The 23,949-nt window shown below is 43.7% G+C and overlaps 1 protein-coding gene and 1 long non-coding RNA gene across 2 annotated transcripts in view; both read left to right on the top strand.

The window, feature by feature from the left end:
• The first annotated feature begins 2,459 nt into the window (after positions 1 to 2,459).
• adra2a (adrenoceptor alpha 2A) lies at positions 2,460 to 5,211 on the top strand. The gene is made up of 2 exons (XM_079498640.1): positions 2,460 to 2,970; positions 3,151 to 5,211. Exon 2 carries the CDS (start codon positions 3,339 to 3,341, stop codon positions 4,593 to 4,595), a length of 1,257 nt encoding a protein of 418 aa, XP_079354766.1. The 5' UTR covers positions 2,460 to 2,970; positions 3,151 to 3,338; the 3' UTR covers positions 4,596 to 5,211.
• A 3,702-nt stretch (positions 5,212 to 8,913) lies between these two features.
• The window catches only part of LOC306922387, a 59,399-nt gene continuing 44,363 nt past the window's right edge, over positions 8,914 to 23,949 (top strand). The window contains exons 1-2 of the long non-coding RNA XR_013789917.1: positions 8,914 to 9,135; positions 10,133 to 10,251. This is a non-coding gene — a long non-coding RNA (uncharacterized lncRNA). The remainder of the gene's footprint in view (positions 9,136 to 10,132; positions 10,252 to 23,949) is intronic.

Here is a 23,949-nt window from a genome sequence, read left to right as displayed (position 1 = left end):
CTACTAGGTCCGCAATCCTCCCCCCCCCCCCCCCCCCCCCCCCTCCAGATCTCTTCAACGAAAAGAGCCAATCTACAAGCTCACAAGAGCTTGTAGGATTCATGTGGCTAATAGCTAAAACATTTTTCTTTTTTTTCCGGTCACTCTTATTTCACGACTAGATGAGCAGATGCAGACACGACTACCTCTATGTCTGTGGTTCTCAAAGTGGGATCCCGGGGACCCCCAGGGGTCCTTGAGGGGGTTCCAGGGGGTGCCCAGCAAAATGAACAGTTAAACACTTTAGGCCTTATTTTATATTTTGCCTATTTGAAAATGGCCAATCTACAAGCTCACGTGTAGCATTGGAACATGCTTTGAACTTGTAGATAGGCTATTTTTGAAACTTGAGAAATTGAGATACATTTGGAATTATGTACAACATTCTTCAACACAACACTCTTATGGGGGTCCCTGGCACAAAATCTTTTAAAATGGGGGTCCTCGGCAAAAATATGTGTCAATTTTGGGGTCCTTGTTATGAAAATGTTTGAGAACCACTGCTCTAAGTGAGTCTTCATTGCTAATACAGTGACCAAGGTCCATTTTTGGAAGCGTTATACCTGTGTGTATATAAAACAGATTTGTGTGGTTTGGTGGCAACAGAAACTTGGATATATGTTTTGCCAAGCATCCTTCTGTTCTGTTTATGTCTTTACTAAGTATTGGCAAATTAAAAAAACATTGACTTGGCTGCTTGGTTGTGAAGGTCAAACTTAATCAAAGCCGACCCATTGTAAGAGAGTTATTCTGAAACCAACTGTTGCAAAGAATGCTACTTTGCAAATAGTTAAAATGACCATGTTTGGTGATGTTCTGTATGTACATACATCTTTTTAACTGTAATAAACTGATAAATATTTACAAATTGATGTGCAATATTTGTCTTGTGTATGTTTTTTTATTGTCCTCACTTAAAACTTAATATGTAATTTAAACACTTCCGTGTCTAGTTTTGTAAATGCTTTACCATGCAAGATAACTTTTAATGTGCTTCCTCAAAGAATATAGGCCTACCCATAATACATGGTGCCGTTTGCCAATGTCAAAGTTTCAAATGTTGCAAGAATACACTAGAAAATCATAGAAAATGGTTACTATAGTCTATGCTATCTGGATTTTGTTTGCATTCATTCAGGTACCGGTATGTGTTCAGTGAGGATTCTGAGGAACATGAACAGATTGCAATGAAAGAACCATCTTTCTCTCGTTTAGAACGTAATTGTGCATTAGGCGCCATTTTGGAGGGTTTTCCATCATAGTTTCAAATAGAAATTCTCTGTCTGAATCATCTTCTCATAGTCCTATAGCCTATGCCAGTAACTGAACATTGCGTACGTACAGTCACTTTTACTAGGAATGAAGCTACTAAATCTGTAGGCTTTGACATTTTTTTTGTCATATAGGCTACTAAATTATATTCCGTAGGCCTACCTACTGCAGAATCACTTAAATCACTAGTGTCACACTAAGCTTGTGTACAGAAGTTCTGCTGCAGAAAATAAGAGACTGCCGTTGCACCTGCTCTGGCACAAGGCCGCCCCCTGCTGGTTAATAGCTGTAAGAATGTGCTGGCAGGAGAAAGGAGCTGCCCAAAAACCATTACCCGCCGCCACGACTCCACCCGGCCACCCCGGTAGTAGGCCTAGTGTGCCAATTAAAAATTTCATTTAGGTTAATATTTAACATATAGTTTAGGGCTACTCTCAGTCTCATCAACGCAATTAAGGGGGCCCACACGCCTGCAGCTTCAACGTAGGCAGCCTATAGACTAGGATGTGTGTGTTTAAATCAAAATTATTCTACATTTTCCACATTATAAATAAAACTAATAAGACAAAGAAAACTGATCTACAAGCTCCAGAGTCCCAATGCAATGCACATCACAACACAATGTAAACTTGAAGTGATTCATTCATAATGCGATATGAACACATTTTCTTTGGAATCCTTTCAAGGAGGACCCCTGGAGGTCCCCGGACCCCACATTGAATTCTCACTTTGAGAACCACTGAGCTAGGACATTCATCAACAGCTGGACTGTTAAATGGCTTTTTTCGGAGGGAATACGTGACATTTGAAGTCCAAAAGATGCATGAATGGAATTAAATGGCAGAATAAAAAGGGGAAAAACATGTTGCTGCGTCCGGCGGAGACTCTTGGAGGAGACGACAGGTGTCACTGTATCATTGCGCTTTGTCAGCGCTCTCAAGCGCATCAATAAGTTCTGTTTACACAAAACATCCAAGGTCCAGGGACTGAATGTTCTTTTAGGCTATTTTTCCCCTTCTTACTTTAGTCTATTTTGCCTTCTAGGCACAGTAGGCAGACATAGCCTACACGGGGAACATTTTGACTCCAGAAAATGTGTCACGTTTAGACGGAATAGGCTACTCAGCGCAGCGTGCAGTGTGGGAACAGAGAGACTCCAGCATCACTGGCGGTGATGTGCGATCTACGCTGGATGATAAACGCGCGCCCTCCGTAAAGGGTGTCAGATAAAAGGAGTTATGACAAAGTCATAAAAAACTCCAGCTAATAATATTCACGTGGTGTGTGTGTGCTTGCCGTGGCCCTGGTTGCTGCTAAGCAACTATAGACTAGTAGGAAGGGGCTATAAAGAGAGGGAGTGGCGGAGCGGAATATTGCACTGAGAAGAGGACCTCCACACACACAGAGACAGACAGGCAGCGACCGGGATAACATGATTACCGCTCTATTAGCTCCGCTAGTGAGGCTCAACTAGATGCAGCACAGGGATAATTCTGTGGAGAGAGAGAGACACACACACACAGTACACACACACACACACGCACACACACAGAGGCTGAAAGTAGCCTACAGTTCATTCTTGAGCCACCTGCACATGGACCAAGTGGACTCTTATTATTGATCTATAGGGGGACTGTGGCACTGCTTATAATACCTACGGTAAGGTTATATTTAACTGTATACACATTGTCATTAATGGTGTTGAAATATTAAGTCTTATTGTTGTTGTTGTTTTTGTTGTTTTTTCTTTCGCAATTCATGGTTATTATTATTCATAGTCAGACTTATCCAAGTCTGATTTATTTATTTATTTTTCTTCCTTGCACCCCTATATTTCAGATTAACTGGCACCCAGCTGATCTCTGAAGAACTGGCACACGATGAAACGAAAAAATCCACAAATACCACAGACAGAACAGCCATTCAAATCCCCCAAATCGTATCGCCTAGAGTCCTCATCTTTTCGAGTGGATGCCATTTGTTAACCTCACGTGAACCTGGGCCGGGAAGTGGGCCAGTCTGCTCTGATGGGGTCTGACAACGACACCAATGGGACAATAGAGTTGAACGGGACTCTCCCAGGAGGAGGACGGGCGCCCTACAACATCCACGTCTCCGTGCCCCTCAGCGTCTTGGTGGGGATTCTCATCCTCCTGACGGTATTCGGCAACGTTCTGGTCGTCATCGCCGTATTTACAAGCCGGGCCCTGAGGGCGCCTCAGAACTTGTTCCTGGTCTCCTTGGCGTCGGCGGACATTTTGGTGGCCACGCTGGTGATGCCCTTCTCCTTAGCCAATGAGCTGATGGGATACTGGTACTTTGGCAAGGTGTGGTGTGAGATCTATCTGGCACTGGACGTGCTCTTCTGCACGGCCTCCATCGCCCACCTCTGCGCCATCAGCCTGGACCGCTACTGGTCCATCACGCAGGCCATCAAGTACAACCTGAAGCGCACACCGCGCCGCATCAAGTGCATCATCTTCATCGTGTGGATCATCGCGGCGGTCATCTCCTTCCCGCCGCTGATCTCCATGGAGAAAGAGAGCGACATGGAGAAGGGCCCCATGTGCAAGATCAACGAAGACAAGTGGTACATCATCTCCTCCAGCATCGGCTCCTTCTTCCTGCCGTGCATTATCATGGTTCTTGTCTATGTGCGGATCTACCAGATCGCCAAGAAGAGAACACGGACGCCGCCGGGCGTCAGGAAGAGGAAAGAGACGCAGATAATGCCGACCGCCGCCGGAAACCAGAAGGAAAACGGCAGGGGCGGCGATGACTGCCAAAAGAAGCTCAATGGCGAGGAGGAGGCAAAGATGGAGGGAGGAGGGGAGGAGGAGAAAGCTGAGGTGAACGGGTTGGACCTAGAGGAGTCGTCCTCCTCCGACCACAAAGTGAACAACCCGTGTTCCATCAAAAAGAAGGCTAAATCCAAGATCAAACTGAGCCAAATCAAACCTGGGGACAATAACCTCCCCAAGCGGGCCCAGAGCACCAAGGCGCTCCGATGGAAAGGCCGGCAGAACCGTGAGAAGCGCTTCACCTTCGTCCTGGCTGTGGTCATCGGCGTGTTCGTATTCTGCTGGTTCCCATTTTTCTTCACATACACACTGACAGCCCTGTGCGAGTCCTGCTCGGTCCCCAACACCCTGTTTAAGTTCTTCTTCTGGGTTGGCTATTGCAACAGTGCCTTGAACCCTATCATCTACACCATCTTCAATAATGACTTCAGGAGGTCTTTCAAAAAGATCCTGTGCCGAAGAGACAATAGAAGAGTGGTATGATAGACAGCAGCATTTTCTGCACAAAATTATTTGATTGTAAAATACATTGACATTTACATTGTGCATGGATCACTGGCTCAAGGTGTAATTGCTTGGGAAAGGGTTTCCTGGGACAAGCAGTACATATGCAGCTAAGAATCTACAGTTTATTCTTTTCATAATTTTAAACGTGGCATCAACAAGAATAATTTAAACAAAGCTTTCAGCCTCATAGCCACATTGAAACCAAGTCATTTTTTTTGTAAATACTATAAATGAATGGTTCTCAAAGTACAGTTGAAGAGGAGATCCCAGAGGGTCCCTACTGAATGATTGATAGTTAGGAACCAAATGGACCCTTAATGTTCTTAAGAGTTATCGGGGACCATGGCCTAATGAATACCAAACTGGGGGACGGGGTCCTCCTTGAAATGAAAACGTTTTGAGAAAGACTGCGATAAATCACAGCAGAACAGGGTGAATTCAATTATGTATCTTGTTCTTCTATGACAGTATGTTATACAGTATGTGTTTGAATATAGTTTCTATATATTTTCATTGTTATGGATACAGTATTGTGCCATTTTCTATGGTGATGTGTGTTGGAGGGTAAAGAATAAACCCATTTCCCTGTGGACTCAGCATCAGTCTCTCAGCCCCACTGTGAGGGGGAACCATTTTGATGACACTATTTGTATACTGTATGCCAGACATTATAACGCACTCAAACACAGACATGCTGGTAGCAGGGGAACAGGAGTGTAGCGCCACACAGTTGGCAGCAGTGTCAAACATAGACAACGCTGACATCTGAAATTGCTTACAGGGGAAAGAGGGAGAAACAACAAGCAGAAAAAGCCAAACATAGTTTGAATGATTGTGATTCCTGTGAATGTTTGCTAACAGGGAATTACAGGGAATGACCTCATCTGAAACCCCCCAAAACACCAAAAGCCATGTAAATCTTGTAAGAGGGCAGCAGATCAGACAGGCATTTAAACTGTTATCAAACTGTCAATCAATCTGACCTTTGGGAGAAAGTCATGTTCTTTTACTGTTTGACATTGAATTCATGTGGTCCTTACTAAAGAGTGTTTTTGAGGTTGGATGTCAAGGGTATTATGGTCCAAGATGTTCAATTCGAAAAGCAAACATTATTTAATTCTTATCATTTTCCAAACACAAAACACAAAATATTGACATATTGACAAGAACAAAAAACAGACTGTGCTTGCCGAGGCTTTGTTTACATAGACCTTATGGGTGGCTTATGAATGAGGTGTGAATGTTAAAGTACAGTAGAAACGGTTCATTTACCACTCTCTGTTACGACAGTATGCATCATTAAGTAAAGATATATACAGAGCCTGTCAAACCAGAACCTGATGGGATTGCTGTGTACCGTATCTCTCTGCATGCCTCTTTATTATCTCTCTTATCTTCCATTGAATCTCTCTTTCTATATATATCTGGGATAGTATACAGAAACAACTCTGTGAGATGCATGTACACATTTACTTGTCACACTCAAGAATTCACGCATGCATGCGCATTTGCGCACGCACATATGCCCGTTTCTCGTTTCTCTACATTCTTATTTCTCTCTTGCTCTTCCTCCGATCATTTTATCCCTCATCTCTCTCCCTCTCTATTTCATCTTTTTCTGTCTCTGTCTCTGCCCCCCCCCCTCTCTCTATTTTACTCTCCCTCACGCATCAGCAAACACTAGCCTTGTGATATCATTAGTGTGTTCTGCTCACATTGGAGAGACAGCCAGCTGTTGTGGTAAGCAGGCATCACCCCCTGCAGTGCTGTCCCTGGGGAGGGATCACCAGCGTTGACAAGAGGCTATTTTACAATTGGGACGAGTGTCCACCGACAGTGTTGGTAATGGCCGCAAAGTACACTTTTTTCATTTCATATTTTTGTTGTCAAACACTGTGGGCAGACACTTTTCTTTTTAAGATATTTTTTGTGGCTTTCAGCCTTTATTTTTTTGTAGAGGGATAGAATCACAGTAGTAAAGGCCATCAAGATTGGGAGTCGAACCCGTGGCACACTGCCAGACTGGAGTACCAGCCAAGGTGCCTGGACCGCTGAGCCGCAGCCCAGGCCGATCACTTTTCTGTATAAATGTATGAAAGCAATAGAATACACCCGCACACTCTATTTGCTCGGTACATGAGTATTTTCCTCAGGCATGAGGAAGGTCCGGAGGGACCGAAACGTTGCTTCATTAAGAAAATACCGCATGAACTCATGTACACGGTGTGCGGGTGTATTGTATTGCTTTCATTGATGTCCACTTGCCTACGCACCTGTGCATACGCCTGATTTCTAGGTGTGCGAAAGTTTTCTCCTACTGTATAAATGTATAAAACAGCTTTTAGCATGGCAACCATTCAAAAAGACCAGGCACAGAACACAGCACATTAATTGCGGAGAGAGTGGGTGTCTAATGTGACATCACTATACATTACTTTCTGAACTCAGTGAGTGTGTGTACACTATGCGTGCGGCTGTGGGTGTGTGCGAGTTCTGAAGTGTTTGTAAACTGTGCGTGCCACTTGGTAATGCAACTTGCTTGTGCAGAGTCAAGAATAGCTTCTGCCTGTGTCTGCCTCACAAGTCACATCCGTGGGTGGCTTGGGTGCACACGGGTATGATGACAATGAATGTAGCTACACTGAAGCACCCACCTACCTGTACTACAAGCACTTTTTCAGTCTGACATCCGCCTATTCAAGGTGCTTGTGTTGTATGATTATTTGTGAGTCATTGTTTGTTTAGCCTCTGCCGTTTCAAAAAAAGGAAAGAATTAGAACATTGCACCAATTGGTTACTATTCTAAATAGTTTGCATCACCAATGGATAAATGATACAATATTGAACATTTGTTTCTCAATCTGCATCACACATTTTCTACTATAATTCCATTCCATGCCCAAAATGGTTGAAAGTTGTTAACCCCAGCATCCCTATTCTGCGGGAAATGTTTGCTGAAAATAGCACATCCCTCCATCTACAAGCTCACAACGTGTCGTGTTGTGAGGTTGTAGATCAGGTATTTTCGCAAAGACATGTGGTGTAAAAGGAAAAAAAAGACAGCAGGTCATTAAATATTTAAGAACTATAATTTAGAATTCCCCATCTCATTACTCTGATTAGCTTCCAGCCTGTGGGCCTGATTAAAAGGCGCCCGCCAAATACTCCACATCAGATATTTTCCCGGAAAAACAATTTGTACAGACAAATCTGTTTTTCCAGCAGTCATTATGATTAAAAGCAATCATCTCTAGTAGGCCTACTCCCCGGGACAGCATCGTTGGATGCATTATTATTAGAACTGAGATTTTTCAGGGAAATTACTTGAAGAATGTTTCAGAGCGGCCTTCAGTGTATCCATACACTGAAGTAATACTAATGAGTATTACTTAAAATAAAAAATAAAAACATTTTGGGACAGTGGCTCAATTGTCATACTGACCAGATTATGTCCAGATTATGCCATATATTTACAGAACTGAAGAGGTAATTGAAGAGTTCCAGACCTACAGGTGCCGGCCCGGTTCCGGCGAGCCGCTGCGCGTCCAAAACGGTAGAGAAATGACAGAGTTACCATGTGGGGGTCCCTCTACTGTACCCTCTACTGTACTGTACTGTACTGTACTGTACTGTACTGTACTGTACTGTACTGTACTGTACTGTACTGTCACTGTACTGTACTGGCACACCCGAAATCATCATATATACAGTTAATATGTGCGTGTGTGTTTGTGTGTGTGTTAGGCTGCGCACATGGTGAAAAACAACCATGCTGTTTTCATGCTCATGAAGGCACCCACCCACACACATAAGTCCGTAAGGGAGTAAAACGACATAACAAATTTCCCACCCCACAACCCCGGCTGCCAGACTATGCACCATATAATACCCAGTGGAGTGTTGGGAAGGAGGGGTGCTTGTTTTTCTTCATTCTTATCTCAATACCCTTAATATAATAGTGAACAGTGAAATAGCTTTTACAGTGCCTTTTTTAACCCACTTTGAACAGAATGTGCAATGAAAAAGTTCATGTGTTAGATTTTCAAATATATATATATATAGATCTGTAGCCTATGTGTTAAACAGATGTTGATGCTGTATAAACGTATTTTGCTGGGGACCCATGTGGGGAGTTGGGGACCCTCTGAAACCCGCAAGGACTGTAACGGACCCACAAGTAATACCTTTAAAGTAAAGTAAAGCCAAGTAAAGTATATATTCACAGTGTCAGGCAGTAAACAGGAAGTCCATTCTTTTGAAGACATTGTGCCAGCTGATGAGAATCAGTTGATTGGAACCCAGCTCAGCTTTGGCACTGGGGTTAAAAACATGGAAATGCTGTCTTGTACAGTACAAAGAGAAGGCTTGAAGGAAACGGCACACAAACGTTTCCTGGTGTGGCTAAAGTTTGTTTGGTTATGGACAGGTATAAGGAAAGGAAGTCAAAATGCCAAACTAACCATGGAACAAACGGATGCCACACAGAAGATAGCACCTAGCTGGAAAGGGGGACAAGGTATTTTACTGATGTTTTTGCTTACACTGTTTGCTTGCAGAAGGTGGTTTTACAGTATATTGTATAATGTCATTTAGTGATGTATGGAAAATGTATTATTGTCTCCACCAGGCCGAAGGCATGGGGAGAGAGTATGTTTTGCACTCCGTCCGTGTGTCCGTCCTTCCGTCCGTCTGTGAACAGCTAATCTCCGGCACCGTTAACCCGGTCGATGCCAAACTTTGCACACACACTCCCTGGATGCCAATGATGAACCTCTGCCCCACATTTTCCAGAACGGCCTGTTATAGCGCCACCATGAGGCAGCTTTTCACATTTTTTACCTGAAACTGCACCGATCTGCGTGAAACGTTGCATGCACACTCCCTAGTGGCCAAGGACAAACCTTTGACCTGCATTTTCCGCATCTGCCTTTTATAGCGCCACCAGGAGGCCGACTTTTGTAAAACACTTTTTTTGATATTACTCCTCCAGATTCTGTCCAAAGATCTCAAAAATCGTTACACAGTATCTCTATGGTCATGTGCTCAAGTCGGATCTGTCCGATATTTCATATTCCATCCTAATTGGCTATAATTGGCTTTCACAGTTTGCAAGATTGCCCCGTTTTGAACAAAAGCCTCAAATCATGAACGCAGCATGCAATTTACGTGAAATCTTTCACACATTTTCTTACTAGGCTGAGGAATATATCCCACCCTTCTCACATTGGCCTGTTATAGCGCCACCAACAGGTTGATTTTTGCAAAACACATTTTTGGAACAAAATGCCTCAAATCATCCAATTGCCATCAAAGGCGTATGAAGAAATGGCACCCTTTTCACATTGGCCTATTATAGCGCCACCAGGAGGTCACAACCTGACCTGTCCTGGTGGAGACCTGTGCCCAGAAGGGCACTTTTTCTAGTTGTGCCTGAGATTGTGAGAGAGTGTTAATGGATTATTATATTGATTTATGACCATTGATATATTGTATTTTATTCCTTTTTGTCCCAGGTCTACGTTGACTTTCGAATTAAGTGGCAATGAAACTCATCAGTCAGACTTCATCCTTAAATGGCCAGCTGGGTCCGCTACAAGGACCCCACTTTGAGAAGCACTGCTCTTATCTAGAAGTTGGGTATGTAGTTTTAATTAAAAAAAAACACCATAATATCGAACCGAACCGTGGACTTTGTGAACCATTGCTGCACCCCTATTTTTGAGGGGCGCTACAGGTTTAATGTTTGTCTTTAGTTCAAAGTTTGTTTAGCAAACGCATTGACAATAAAGGGAAAATTTATGTCATGTGTCGTTTACGTCATATTGTTAATGGTGTTTAATGTTTGTTTTGGCACCATAATCACCATTACATCACCTAATCAACATGAGTTAGACTTTAATATATTAGCGCCCCTCACTTCACACAGGTGTGATTTAAAAAAATAAAATCTGTACAATTCCATAGAAGGTCTTTATTGATAATAGACTCTGAATACATTCCATAGCAGGTCTTTATTGATAATTGTATTATGTACTGTAGATTGAGTCCAATACTTGATTCCCCTGCTTGTTATGTTCACATTCAGAAGTGATGCAGTCCAAGTTACCCTTTGACATAATGATGTAGAGAACTCATTGTATTTATTGATATCTTTGTATGAACATGAATGTGTAAAATGTAAACCTGAGCCCTTACTCGCCGTGCCATGCATTTATACACTTATCTTGGTGTAACGTTCCTGGCTATGAACCTCATAATTATGTCCACACAAAGATAATGTGTCTGTCTGTCTGTAATTATCACAATTAACAGCAGAAAGAACATGTGGTCATTAGTGACATAACATGACTTGACTCTAATCTTAGGCAAGCATGAATTATATTCGTACAATGCACTAAATTGCAGATCTAAGTGTGTGTGTGTGTGTGTGGGGGGGGGGGGGGGGGGGGCTGCCACTGCCACTCTGTATATAATCATCTATCTAGTGGTCACCGTTGGATGGTTTTGTGGGCGTTGAAGGAGATTACACCCAAGTACTCTGCTATTTCATCACTTCAGCCTCAATGAGAAGAGTAGGGTGTATGTAGGCTATACTGTGTGTTGGCTTAATGCATCTTTCCGCTTATAGAGTAGCAGGTAAATATCAAATGGCATTATGGCAAGTCACTGACATAACGTGAAGCCATCAAAGGAGTATCGAATTAACCTAGTAGTAGCCTAGTTTTTGCCAAGACAGTACAGGCAAATACATATTGACAGGAATTTACATTCGGAGTGCAAATAAGGTGCTGTAAGTGATATATTGGCTTTCTTAAAATAAGTGCTATTACACTCTCTATAATCTCTATAACACTCTATATTCTGTTATTATAATCATTGCTGTAGAGTGTTTGTTCAGTAACGGGGGTCTCCATGCCTCTCCAGCTCTTTAGTAGGTAGAAAAGGCATTTTCAGATCAGGATAGCAATTATATGGTTGAGAGATAAACGGATAAACAAGTTGTGAAAAGTGATGAATGCAAAAAAGAAGCAGTCAGGCAGACGAAATTGGAACTTGGACAAATTGAAGATGATTAATAGGAAATCTCTCCTGACTCTCTCCATGCCTGTTGAAAGTCTGAACGACCGAAACGTTGCTCAAGACTGAAACTGGCAACCCACCTGAAAATGTTTTATGTTTGTTTATTTTAGGGCTTGAGAGACGGGGAGACCCCTGTTATTGCTATCAATAAATGCACCAAGTCTCTGTACGTGTGTGTGTGTGTGTGTGTGTGTGTGTGTGTGTGTGTGTGTGTGTGTGTGTGTGTGTGTGTGTGTGTGTGTGTGTGTGTGTGTGTGTGTGTGTGTGTGTGTGTGTGTGTGTGTGTGTGTGTGTGTGTGTGTGTGTGTGTGTGTGTGTGTGTGTGTACGTCTTACATCTGTAATCCATGTAACTCGAAAACCATTCGCCCCACCTACTTCAAATTTGACACACGTTCTACACCCCCACAGGGAGTCCAGTGCCCGGCGTTGAGTCGGTCGGACCACGTCTGTAATCCACGTAACTCGAGAACCGTTCTCCCCACCGACGTCCAATTCGACACACGCGTTCCACACCCCCACAGGGTGTGCAGTGCCCGTTGCCGTCGGATAGCCGGTTGTCCAGTTGACCAGCACAAAAGCCTCTGCCCGGGCTCTGGACCTGATCACCCCTATATCTCCATATATGGAGCTGGCCTGTTCTGACATCACAGTGATGCGCAACCTCGTCCTTTTAGGGTGTCTTACTGGTACTCTAGGTCAGTTACAGTCAGACCACCTTTGTTCATGCCAACCTGCCTAGCGTGTCTAGTCCCCCACACATAATTCTGCATATAAAAATCATTGTATAACTGGGTGTACCATGCATTTCCAATCAGATCATGAGTAGGCCGGTGCCCAACGGGCACGGTTCTAGTAGTGTTAAAGGTACAAATCACAGTGACAGCAACCCTCACCTAAGCTTGAAAATAAACGAGACATACCATAGTATTATTTGTTACCGTACATGTGGGGAAACCAGTACAAGTACAATGGAGAAAAATGAAGTGGGTATAGTGCCCGTTTTGGGCCGCTGGCTGGTGTGGGCCGCAGAATGCGAAGGAGTAGACGAGGCCGAGGTGCCGGTCGCCCGGCCCTGAGAATGTGCTGTGCATTCACCGGGGGGTTTGTCTCCCTCGGGAAGCCTGGCCTCAAAGGACCCGGCCTCCCGTGCCAGAAAAACAGGAAAAAGTACATCTCAATCACCCTTTCGAGAAGTTTCAGTCCGGATTCCGCTCAGCCCACAGCACAGAAACGGCACTGGTCAGGGTCACCTCCACCCCCTCCCTACACTCTGGAAATTCCAACACACTGAAACCCCCCCAAAGACCAAATTCTGCACGGTGGGTGGCGCATTTGCCTAGATGGACTTATTGATGCGTTTGTGTTGTTAAACTTGAAACCTTTTCTTAGCAGTGTATAGTTGGGGAGGGCGGTCTCTTAACATTGGTCTGAATTTTTTGTAATCTATTTTCTTGACTTTTTATGCCATGCAGCACTGCCAAATATGAAGTGTTACAAATAAAATGTATTATTATGTTCCGAGCATTGCACCAGTGTGAAGGAAGCTCCATTGAAATTGCATTTATCCATAATGAATCTTTGAAAGTACTTTAACAAACTCCTATGAGGATTGTCAGATCCGGCTCAAACTCGCTCAACGTGCACAAGATACCTTTCACTAGTTGGAGAAAACACACCATTGGGGAGGTTTAAGGATTTATTGACAGTCAGGAAAGGGATGAATGAAGGAGAAGCCTGTAGGAAGGTGGCTAGTGTGCGACGCAGCGAGGCGGGCGAAACATGAAGGATTCTGGGTGGTACTGGGCAGGTATAAATGGGGACAGGTAGAGTGGCATGAAGGGCAGGGTCAATGTGTGTTTCTCCGCCTCCTGAACATCTGTTGTTCCAACTCCATTAATGATAAGTTATCGAAAGCATCGTAAAACGGCGTGACCGCGGCGAGGTGTCAAACTTCAACGCTATACATAAAGTGAAAATAGCCGATCTACAAGGTCAAGTTTTTCTATGTGGCCTAACTTTAGGATGGATCATGGACAATCAAACGTGATGTGAACATTTTTAAATGGGCTAATGCAGGTTTTATACATTTTCTTGAGTGCATTTCTTTATGTTTTTTTTTTTCTCCTTTTTATACCGTGATGTGCTCTTTTTGTATTGTTGCTTGTTTTCTATATGGGGACTACGGATGGAAACTAGCATTGCTAAATCCAGTGTTACACGGCATTGCATGTGTGGTTTTCATTAATATGCACTGTCCCTCCCAAATAAACATGTATAAAGATGAGAGAAGAAAACAAGACAGGGAAAGGAATGCAAATGTCAGTACAACAACCTGTGGAGGAAGGACAGGACGAGGGGTGCCAATAATGAGTACTAGGTGATAGTTGAGCTAGGGCAGACGCCAAATGTTTGCTTTTTAGCAAGGGCTTGGAACATTCCACAGACTCCTTTCCAAATGGCAACGTTGACATTCTGGTGTGTGGTCAGCACACTGGTTGGCTGCACCTGGCCACTCGGCCAGGTGTGGCCGATGCTAAAGCCGGTGCTGGGTGCACCTCGGTGATGGCTGCGCCCAGGGCGCCCCTCCGTGAATTTGTCTATACCAAGAAGCCTGGATGAGAGGGGCAGTGATTTGGCCAATCACTGCTCGACCCGCCAACTGGAGAGTGTAGTGGTTGAGGGTAGGGCTTTTTTACCAGCTGCGAAGCAGGCTGGTCTACAATCTTATCAGGTTGGTAGTGGCAACTTATGGTAGTGGCAACTCATTTCATTGGCTGCCGTAGTCACCTATCTTTCTGATTGGCTGCCTCGTCTCAAGGCAACCAGACACTTTTTTTGCCTCTAGCCGACCTCTCAGCCAATGGGATAGCATTGCCGCCAGCAACAACGTGTGCGCGCGTGCAGCTGGTCATTTTTGGCTTTTTTCAAAATGTTTTGAAAGTGAAAGTGGTTACTTGTGGCTGTGGGTTATATAAATATTCGACCAATGAAAAGTATTAACCAGTTTATAAAATAACAACATGGATCCATTGGCTCACAGGTTGTTTCTTTTCCATTTCCTGAAAAGGTTTTTCTTTTTTTAAACATACAAGGTTTCCAACTTTCCACCCGACAGTGACGATTTGCAGAAACATCCACATTCAATATATCGTCAGGAAACACAACCTCGATGTTCTCTGGCGACCAGCTGGCTGGTACATATATATACAGTCTATCAACAATGCATATACAATATAGATTCATATATATACAGTCTCAACAGTTATCCTAACAGCATATATGTCAGTGTTCAGCAATGTACATCCTAGTAGTCTGTGTGCAAGAGTCATGTGAGTACTAGTGATGCATTCTGAGTTGACTCCAGAACTATGGTTTGCTTTACTTCACTTTTGTGTGCATCTCTCCATTAGGCTGTAACAATTCAGGCATTAGCAGCTTCTCTTAGTCTTATCCAGAGCAACTTACAAGTACGAGATCAGAATTAACAGAGTTAGCATGAACTCAATATAGTCACGAAAGCCTTCAGAGAAACTAGGGTAAAGTAAACAATGAACCTAGCATCTGTCTAAACAACATTAATATTTGTGGTCAGGAAAGCTTTTTCCTGGTTTCCAACCCTCCCTTGAAACTAACAAAAGCAAGATATATCTTGATGTACAGTATACTGTGCTTGCCTGTTTAATATTCACAACAATAAGGGACCCATATGAGTTTGGGTCTCTCGTTTTATTATGGTCAGGGTCTGTTCAGATTTGGTCTTTGGGTTTTTGTTTATTATGTGTAATTCCCAAGTGGATCCAGTGACAAATTAGCCATTGGGCCGGTGGGGCCGTGGCCCAGGGGCCATTGGCTCTCAGGGGCCCTTCGGGGAAATTGGACCGTGCGGTACTGGGTTTGAGGCCCTTCATTGGCGCTTGATTTTGTTAAATTTAGGTCAAAAATATGATCAAAACACAAAACACAAGTTTACACGCACGCGCGCTATAGGGACCCCCAGAAAATGACCGGCCCAGGGGCCCTTGTGGGGGTTAATCCATCCCTGAGTGGATCCGCTGATCAGGAGAGAAACGCATGGAGTGCTGTGTAACTCTGTAATGATTAGGCTGATCTACTGTAAGATACGATTATTGCAGCACAGAGAAGAGAATTATTATCCAAATCATAATTATGTTTATGGTCAATTATGATTTTAATTACTCTGTCATGCTACTGATGATGGGTCTAGTGGGAGACGGCCTGGGCAGCATGGAGTGCTTCTGTGACTGTGAGGAGTTTCGTTTCAGTGGAGTGGGCTGAATGTAGACTGTTTGGGGTCCAACAGGGTTATTCTGTGAGAGATGGGGAGTTTGTTAGAAATGACATGTTAAGCATTTGGGAAATAAATAAATGGAGTGATTGTAGTTCTTAACTTGAAGGAAGATGGGACAGACGGAGCCAGAGGTTATGGATGTGTTGATGGTGGTAATGTATGGGAGAAGATTGGGGGCAATGGTATGGAAGATCAATGAAAGAATAGCATCTATTCTAGAGGACAGGCGGTGCCTTGTGGAATGTGGCTGTCACCAGTTTCAGGATGCCATGTAGAGAGAGAGGAGAGAGAAGGAAGACAGGCATGACATGTTGGGGTTAGCATTGGGTGAGTTAGACAAATGATTAATGGGAAGATGAGAGTGAGGGGTTTGAAGGAGGGAGAAGGTGGATAAGAGCATCCTTGACCGTGGGTCGTTAGAGGAAGAGGATGAATATTTAGCACAGTAAAACAAGCCCAAATTGATTAAATCAATTAATTACCAGCTGCATTATTATTATCTGCGGGGGTCCGCTATAACTGCCTCTGTCAGTCTCAGCGCAGTAGTTTAGGTAGGAACGGAAATTCTCTAAGGCGGAACTATTGTGTTCTGAGTTGTTAGTTTCCGCCTGGACATATTTGCGGTGCGCACATACATCAGCCAATGAGAAAACCAGCTGGACTAGAGGATTACTGGACTAGCTTGCACTTCGATTATAGACTCAGCTTGCTATTGCCAGAGTGTAGAGTAGGAGAGTAGCGACACGCTTTGGGTGCCTATGGGCTATAGTTCCAAACATTGCTCCTATGGCTGGAACTATCCTATTGAGATAGAATGAACACTTCCGCATTCCATTGTTACAATGGGAGTCAACGCTAGTGTCGCCACTCTCTTACTATATTACTCTGGCTATTGCATAGCAGCTGGTAAAAAGAGGACTTAGCAGAGGATATAGTGAGAGGGAGCAGGTAGAGAGTGAGGGAAATGGGAGACATCATCTGATTGCGCCACTTTCAGCCTCCCTGAATGTGTTCGCTCAGCTCTGTGGGGTTTCAGATAACAGAGGAGCTGTCGGACATGGGTGTGCTGGCTTGGAGGAGAGAGGGCAGTAACAGTCAAACAGATGAAATGGTCAAACACAGATGCATAATGAATTTAAGGGAGGATCTCCCAAATAATGGAAGGAGATATTGATAGCGTACATTCAAGGGAGGATTGTACATGATGATATAAGTGTGGTTGATTATGCATCCAGCTGGAAACGGGTACATCCAGAGACAACATTCTATACAATAATCTTTTCCAGAAAATGGAAACACAGTGAATCTTCAAGTCATGTAATGCAAACACTTGTCATGTGTTTGCAAGAGTATATTGCGTTTACTTTATGGGCAATAGTCCCTTTCCATTTGTATCAGTTGGAGTTGTTTTGATGTCAGTTTCAACATCACTGAAATTTTCTTTTTGTTCTTCACATGGTTCACTGCAAATTTATACTTTGCTTCACAGAATATGACAAGAAGGAAATTGCACTTAAGGCACAGGGCAATTTGAGCTGAAGAACATCAGCTGAATTGCAATCAGTAACCACAGTAATCACTTTTCTTCTGCAAACGGCATACGGGTTGGTTTGAAATGGTCACACCAAACAATGCTATGGCAAGGTTCAAGGTTTTCATGCACATGCACAGCGGGGGCAACATTGCAGGCAGTGACAAATGTAAATGGTGTATTTATATAGCACCTTATTCAAGGCACTTTACAGAGATTGTGCATTACATTCACCCATTCACACACACATTCATACACCGATGCGATGTGGGAGGAAACCATGCAAGGCACCAATCTGCACATCGGGAGCAATTAGGGGTTCAGAGTCTTGCTCACACATAACATTCTATCAATAGTGTACACTAGTTTGCATGTTCTCCCCGTGTCCCCTAGGGCAGTGGTTCCCAAACTTTTTTGTGTCAAGGACCCCCAAATCAACATTTATTAGGCCACGGACCCCCCATTTGAAAACATATGCCAGTGACCCCAATAAGGGAGGATTTTTACGGCTCTAGCAATGGACCCTAACGGGTCCATTTGGTTCCATTTGTACACTCTCTGAGTTACAGACCCATAAGGGTCCATTTGGTTCCGAACTATCTCTAATTGAGCTAGGTACCCCCTGGAACTCCCTCAAGTACCCCTAGGGGTCCCCGGACCCCACTTTGGGAACCACTGCCCTAGGGTAGGTACCCTCACAAAAAACATGCAGTAATCCTGGTCTCTAAACTGCCTCCCCCTGGCCAGCCGGGGCGCCTGATGGAGAGGAAACTCCCCCCTGTCAGGTGTAAAGGAGCAACTTGGACACTCAGGCATGAAGGAACGCACTTGTAAATCTACTTATTTCACTATTTTACGTTACGTACATAAACTGCAGGGCTTAAGACAGTGGTTAACACATGATCCGTGGAGTATTGGAGTATCTTTTCATCTGTGCTTGACTGTATTTTACAGCCCTGTTAAGAGTAACAGGGCTTGAATTCTCAACCTGCACATCAGTCAAGTGCTGCTTTTGATCCACATACGTAGCTTTGACCTGAGATCTTTGAACAAGTAGCGTGAGGGAACACATCTCTGAACCACTGAGCACACATCTGTCTATTGTTGTGATTAAGTTGACCATCTGAATGGTCTAGAAGTCTCCATCTAAACCAAGGGGGGTGCAGGATGCGTTGAGTGACTCGAGTCGTAGGCGCGGAGAACGTTTGCCAACGCAACGTATTACACATACTGTACATTCTGAAGTTTATTACACAGAACAAAGAAAAATATATAAAGTAAGAACAGTGGATCTATGATGTGATGTCGATCCTAGCAGATTATGGAAACGGTGAATGAGAACGGAACGAGCAGGCACAAACATGCATCTCATATGCAGTCAGTCGTGTTTCGCCACTGAGTCAAGCAGATAAGATCAGTATGTTTGTACGGATTACCTGTGTTGCCAGATTTTGACTGAGAAATAAGCAACCAGTAAACAATCCAAAAGAAGCAACTAGGTCACATGAGCACTTTAAACCTATATACTATGTATTTGAAAATAGTTTCACTATTCATCCTCGACTGAGAACCATCTGACTTTAAAACTCGGTTTGCACATTGCTGAGGATTCCATTTAATTCCATTCCATTCATTAAAACATCACTCCCTTGGGTCACCCAAGGGAGTGAGTGCTTTGAGAGTTGACATCTCCTGATTTCTGAGGCTTTCTCTTCATTAAAAGCATCTAGATGAAATCTTTGGCACTTTTGTGAATGCTGAATGGATTGAAGACGAGGCAGTATTCTGCAATCTGACGTCTGTATGAAATAATCACGAGTCACATTCACAACACATAATGGAATTGGAGCTCTGACTTGACTGGAGCCATAAATGCAGGCCTCAGTCCACATAACTGATTGCAACATCATGGAAAAGTTTTACTTCCATTCTAGACCAGTAATTTTCAAAAGCACAACTTTAATCTCACCAATCTTTGCTGCTGTCCATCATCCATTGTACAAAAGTCATCGGTTGACGTGTGGTTGCACTTTGTGTGTGTACTGTGTGTGTGTGTGTGTGTGTGTGTGTGTGTGTGTCATGTCTAAGTTGATAATGGTGTTTAATTGATAGACTTGATTAGTAGCTGAACAATATGGTAAACCTATGTATTTACTTGCGCAAGCAGAGCACGCAAGTACTGTGGTCGGCTGCCTATGTATGTAGGCCGGTCCCTAATTGGCTGTTGATGGTGACGTAATTAAGATATGTTCAATGTTAATGGGTATGTAGGCGTGTCCTCGGTGGTGCCTTATTGGTTGTTGATGTTGACATAACTAAGGTGACATTCTCACCTAATACTTCGGTAGACTCGATGCGAATGGGCGGAGAAGTTGGGATTCTTGCATATTTCATTTGCTGCGGTTTGCCTTCACACTGCGCTGTATAACCGCAGCAATTGGAAACACAGCAGGGACCTTCAATGTGTTCAATTCATAAACTATAGCCTACACAGTGAAATCTATGGTGTTAAAATTATAACGTCACCTGTGCATGTGTCGTGCCGTCGGGGACTGTCTCTCTCTCTCTCTCTCCCCCTCGCTCTCTCTCTCTCACTATACGCACGCAGCCACGCACTGTTCTTTTGGGCATGGAGGCACAGCGCTGATCGCATTGAGAACAGACAGCAGCACAAAATGTTTATCGAGATGAAAGTCCCTACTCCCCAGTCCCCACACAGTGACAGCACTCCATGTTTACGCACAGACGGACAGACAGAAAATTCTGTAGGCTACATTGCAGTGTTTTTATGCGTTTCCTTAAGCAATTGATAAATGTACTCGTCCTCATTTCGACCAGGGCTTCAGTCTCCTCATTCGACCACGTCTATCCTTTATAGCTCTATGGTCTATCGGTAACGGGACATCTTTGCACTGCGTAAAATATGCCTTCTCCGTCTCCAACTCTGTTTAGCTCCTCACCAGCCACATTGTTTGCTTCATTTCCTTTATTTGCTGCGGATTGCATTCCCACCTGCACCGAATCGTAATCAAGTGCGATTGGAAGCAAAGCGAAACCCCCGTTTTTGGTCGAAGTAGAATGTGGTTCTTTGATGCGCATTAGGATTCGAATGATGCTTCACCTGTCAAACGAAGCGCACTTTCTGACAATGTGTAGCAGGATTTGTTTTAATCGCAGTAAAGCTTTCTGGTGTGAAGGTCACCTAAGATAGGTTTCAAGTTGGGAGGGCAGTACTTGCGCGCTCTGCTTGCGCAGAGGCCATATTGGCCTACTTGGCCTATCCATATCGGCATTGGGCTGCATAATTAGGGATATTCCTTCAATATTCCCATTGAAATGTATTGTCAGCCGCACAGGCAAAAACATCCGGGGCGCCTGATGGAGGGGAAAGGTAATGGTCGGAATAACGTGTTCCTTCCACCAGCTACGTCAGGCCAGGGAAATTCCCCCCTGTCAGGTGAAAAGAAGCAGCTTGGACTCCTCATGCATAGAAGGAGGCATGAGGTCAGTCCGCTGACACTTCCTCTGCCAGGTTGGCAGAGGAAGTGTAGCGCCCAGGATTACATTAGATAATTGGCAATGGGTGAAAAAACTGGGTTGCAAAATCGTAGGATAAAAAATTAATTGCCGACCTGGCAGAAGATAATTAGAAAAGGTGTGGAAGCAATCATGACTCTAGATGGACGGATTAGGCTTTGCATGGTCGGAATAACGGAATAACGTGTTCCTTCCACGCGCTACGTCCGGCCAGGGAAATTCCCCCCTGTCAGGTGAAAAGAAGCAGCTTGGACTCCTCATGCATAGAAGGAGGCATGAGGTCAGTCCGCTGCCCCCCCAGGTTGGCAGAGGAAGTGTAGCGCCCTAGATAATTGGCAATGGGTGAAAAAACTGGGTTGCAAAATCTGTAAAAAAAAACAGCCTGCGTTGCCGGCCTGGCAGAAGATAATTTGAAAAGGTGTGGAAGCAATCATGACTCTAGATGGACGGATTAGGCTTTGCAGATATTATCATAACTATGTGGACAGCAGGGAGAGATGAATGTAGACGATGAGAGAGATATCTTGTGGTGTAGATGGAATACTAAATTAAATGATTAAACATGCTGACCATAAAATTCACACTGCCTTGTTGATATATTGTGTATAGATTGTTTCACTGACATCTGGAACCAAGGACTTAAAGGGGAATTCAGTGATTTGGGGGGGAAAAAACGGCCCGCCCCGGTAACAAGATGTGCACATGCACACACTACAGTGGGGGGTACACACGACAGGCCAACAGCACGCACACCAAGGCCCGTACACGCTCGATCATTATTGGTGGAAGGCCCCTCTCTATCCTGATTGGATGAAGGCTGGGTCACCTAGCCAAAAACGAAACCTACGTTTTTTTTGGGGACAGGGAGGAATAATTCTATATATATAATATATATTATAATGGTTAGCACACTCTATAGTAGGAAGGATTATCACAACAAAACAAAAAATAAGTGAATTTGTGAATAAGTGAAATCACTGAATATATCTTTAAAAATGGTGATAGATTTTACCCGAACAATTATTGAGGCATTTGTCAGCAGCAACCTGGGGAAGTTTTTTTGTTCAATCATTAATAGCCGATTACAGAACTTTCTCAGTGACCATACCATAGCCTCCACATTTACACACTTGTAGAAAAACATGTGAATCAAAACAAATCCAAAAATGTCTCCTGCTTTGTAGATTTTGAAAAGGCATTTGACTCAATTTGGGCCTGCTATTCCAAATTTTAAAAAGTGGTGTGGGGCGAAAAACACATAAGTTCTTTGTTTACCCAGGGAAGTGGACTAAGCTCGAGATGCTTGTTTACAGCCACACCCTGCTCATAGAACATTTCATGGTAGGGGTTCAATGCCTTGCTCAAGGGCACTTCAGTGGTGGTAATTTTAACGTGCCGGTCCGGGGATTCGAACTGGCGACCTTCCGGTATCAAGACTGCTCCGCAAACCGTTCGGCCACCGCTGCCCCCTACATGATATCATTAAAACAATGTATCAAAATAATAAATATCCAAATCACTGGCCTTACCCTCGGCAACACAGAGATTAAATGCTTGCTGTTTGCAATTGAGCTAGTGCTGCTGTCCAACTGTAAAGGACTACAGCAGCTCTTAGATCATTGCAACACTTCTGTCAGACCTGGGCCCTGAAAGTCATTATGAAAAAGACAAAAATCATGTTTTTCCAGAAAAAGTCCAGATGTCAGGGAAGCAGATACCCATTTGTACTTGGCTCAAGTTAGCTGCACCAACATAGAGCACACACACACACACACACACACACACACACACACACACACACACACACACACACACACACACACACACACACACACACACACACACACACACACACACACACACACACACACACACACACACACAGGGAATTTTTAATTAATTTACTATGGCTGTGAATGACCTGAGGGAAAAGGCAAGCGGGGCTTTCTAAAATCTGTCAAAATTAATTAATACTTTTTTGAACCAATTGCCCTGTATGGTAGTGAAGTGTGGGGTCCCCTGGCAAATCAGGGATTTTCTAATTGGGACAAATCCAATTGAGACTATTCACACAGAATTTTGTAAATGCATAATTATTATTATGAAAAACTCAAAGAAAAACTAAAAATAATGCATGCAGAGCGGAACTTGGCCAACTTGGCCAACTCCCTCCTAATTAACATCCAGAAAGGAGCATTCAATTCTATAAGCACCTTCAAAATAGTGACCCCACCAGGCCTTAAAATGGCAAGAGAACATGAGTAGGAGTCAACTCAGTCAGCTGGTCCTGAGACTTACCTCCACCACCCCTCCCCTGACTCAAACAACCTCCACCAAACAAATTATCAAAATGCAACAAGAAAATGATATCACCTATTGGAAAAACCCAACTAAAACCCAAAGTAAATGCTATTTGGCCCTGACCGAGAATACACAGTGGCAAATTCAGAGAATCATTCTTCCCTAAATTTAAAGAAAAATATGAAGAATTTGAATCCACCATTAATAACTCATCACTTCAATATGTTCTGGGAGAACAGTTCAAATGCACGTTCTTGGCAGCACAATACGTGTGGAGTTGTCATCAACTGAGGGACAGCCAGTGGACAGACGAGCCAGGTATATCTGACCGAACACTATCTGGTCACTAAGTTGCTGTTATCATTGTCTGTATTAACTTGCGAATAATACGCAAGCAGAGCGTGCAAGTACTGTGATCGGCTGGGTATGTGTCTGTGTTGTCCACCGGCCAATAAGGGACCACCATTCTTGATGACGCAACTAAGGTACGTTTGGTGATCGGTTGGGTATGTATGTGTGTATGTCAGGGTAAGAATGGTGGTCCCTTATTGGCTGTTGATGGTGACGTAA

The sequence above is a fragment of the Electrona antarctica genome, assembly GCF_951216825.1.
Source record: "Electrona antarctica genome assembly, chromosome: 4".
NCBI lineage: Eukaryota > Metazoa > Chordata > Actinopteri > Myctophiformes > Myctophidae > Electrona > Electrona antarctica.
This window is presented reverse-complemented; position numbering and strand designations above follow the sequence as displayed.

What these genes read in the sequence shown, in the direction of transcription:
- adra2a (XM_079498640.1), top strand. Translation starts at nt 3,339, where the DNA reads ATGGGGTCTGACAACGACACCAATGGGACAATAGAGTTGAACGGGACT.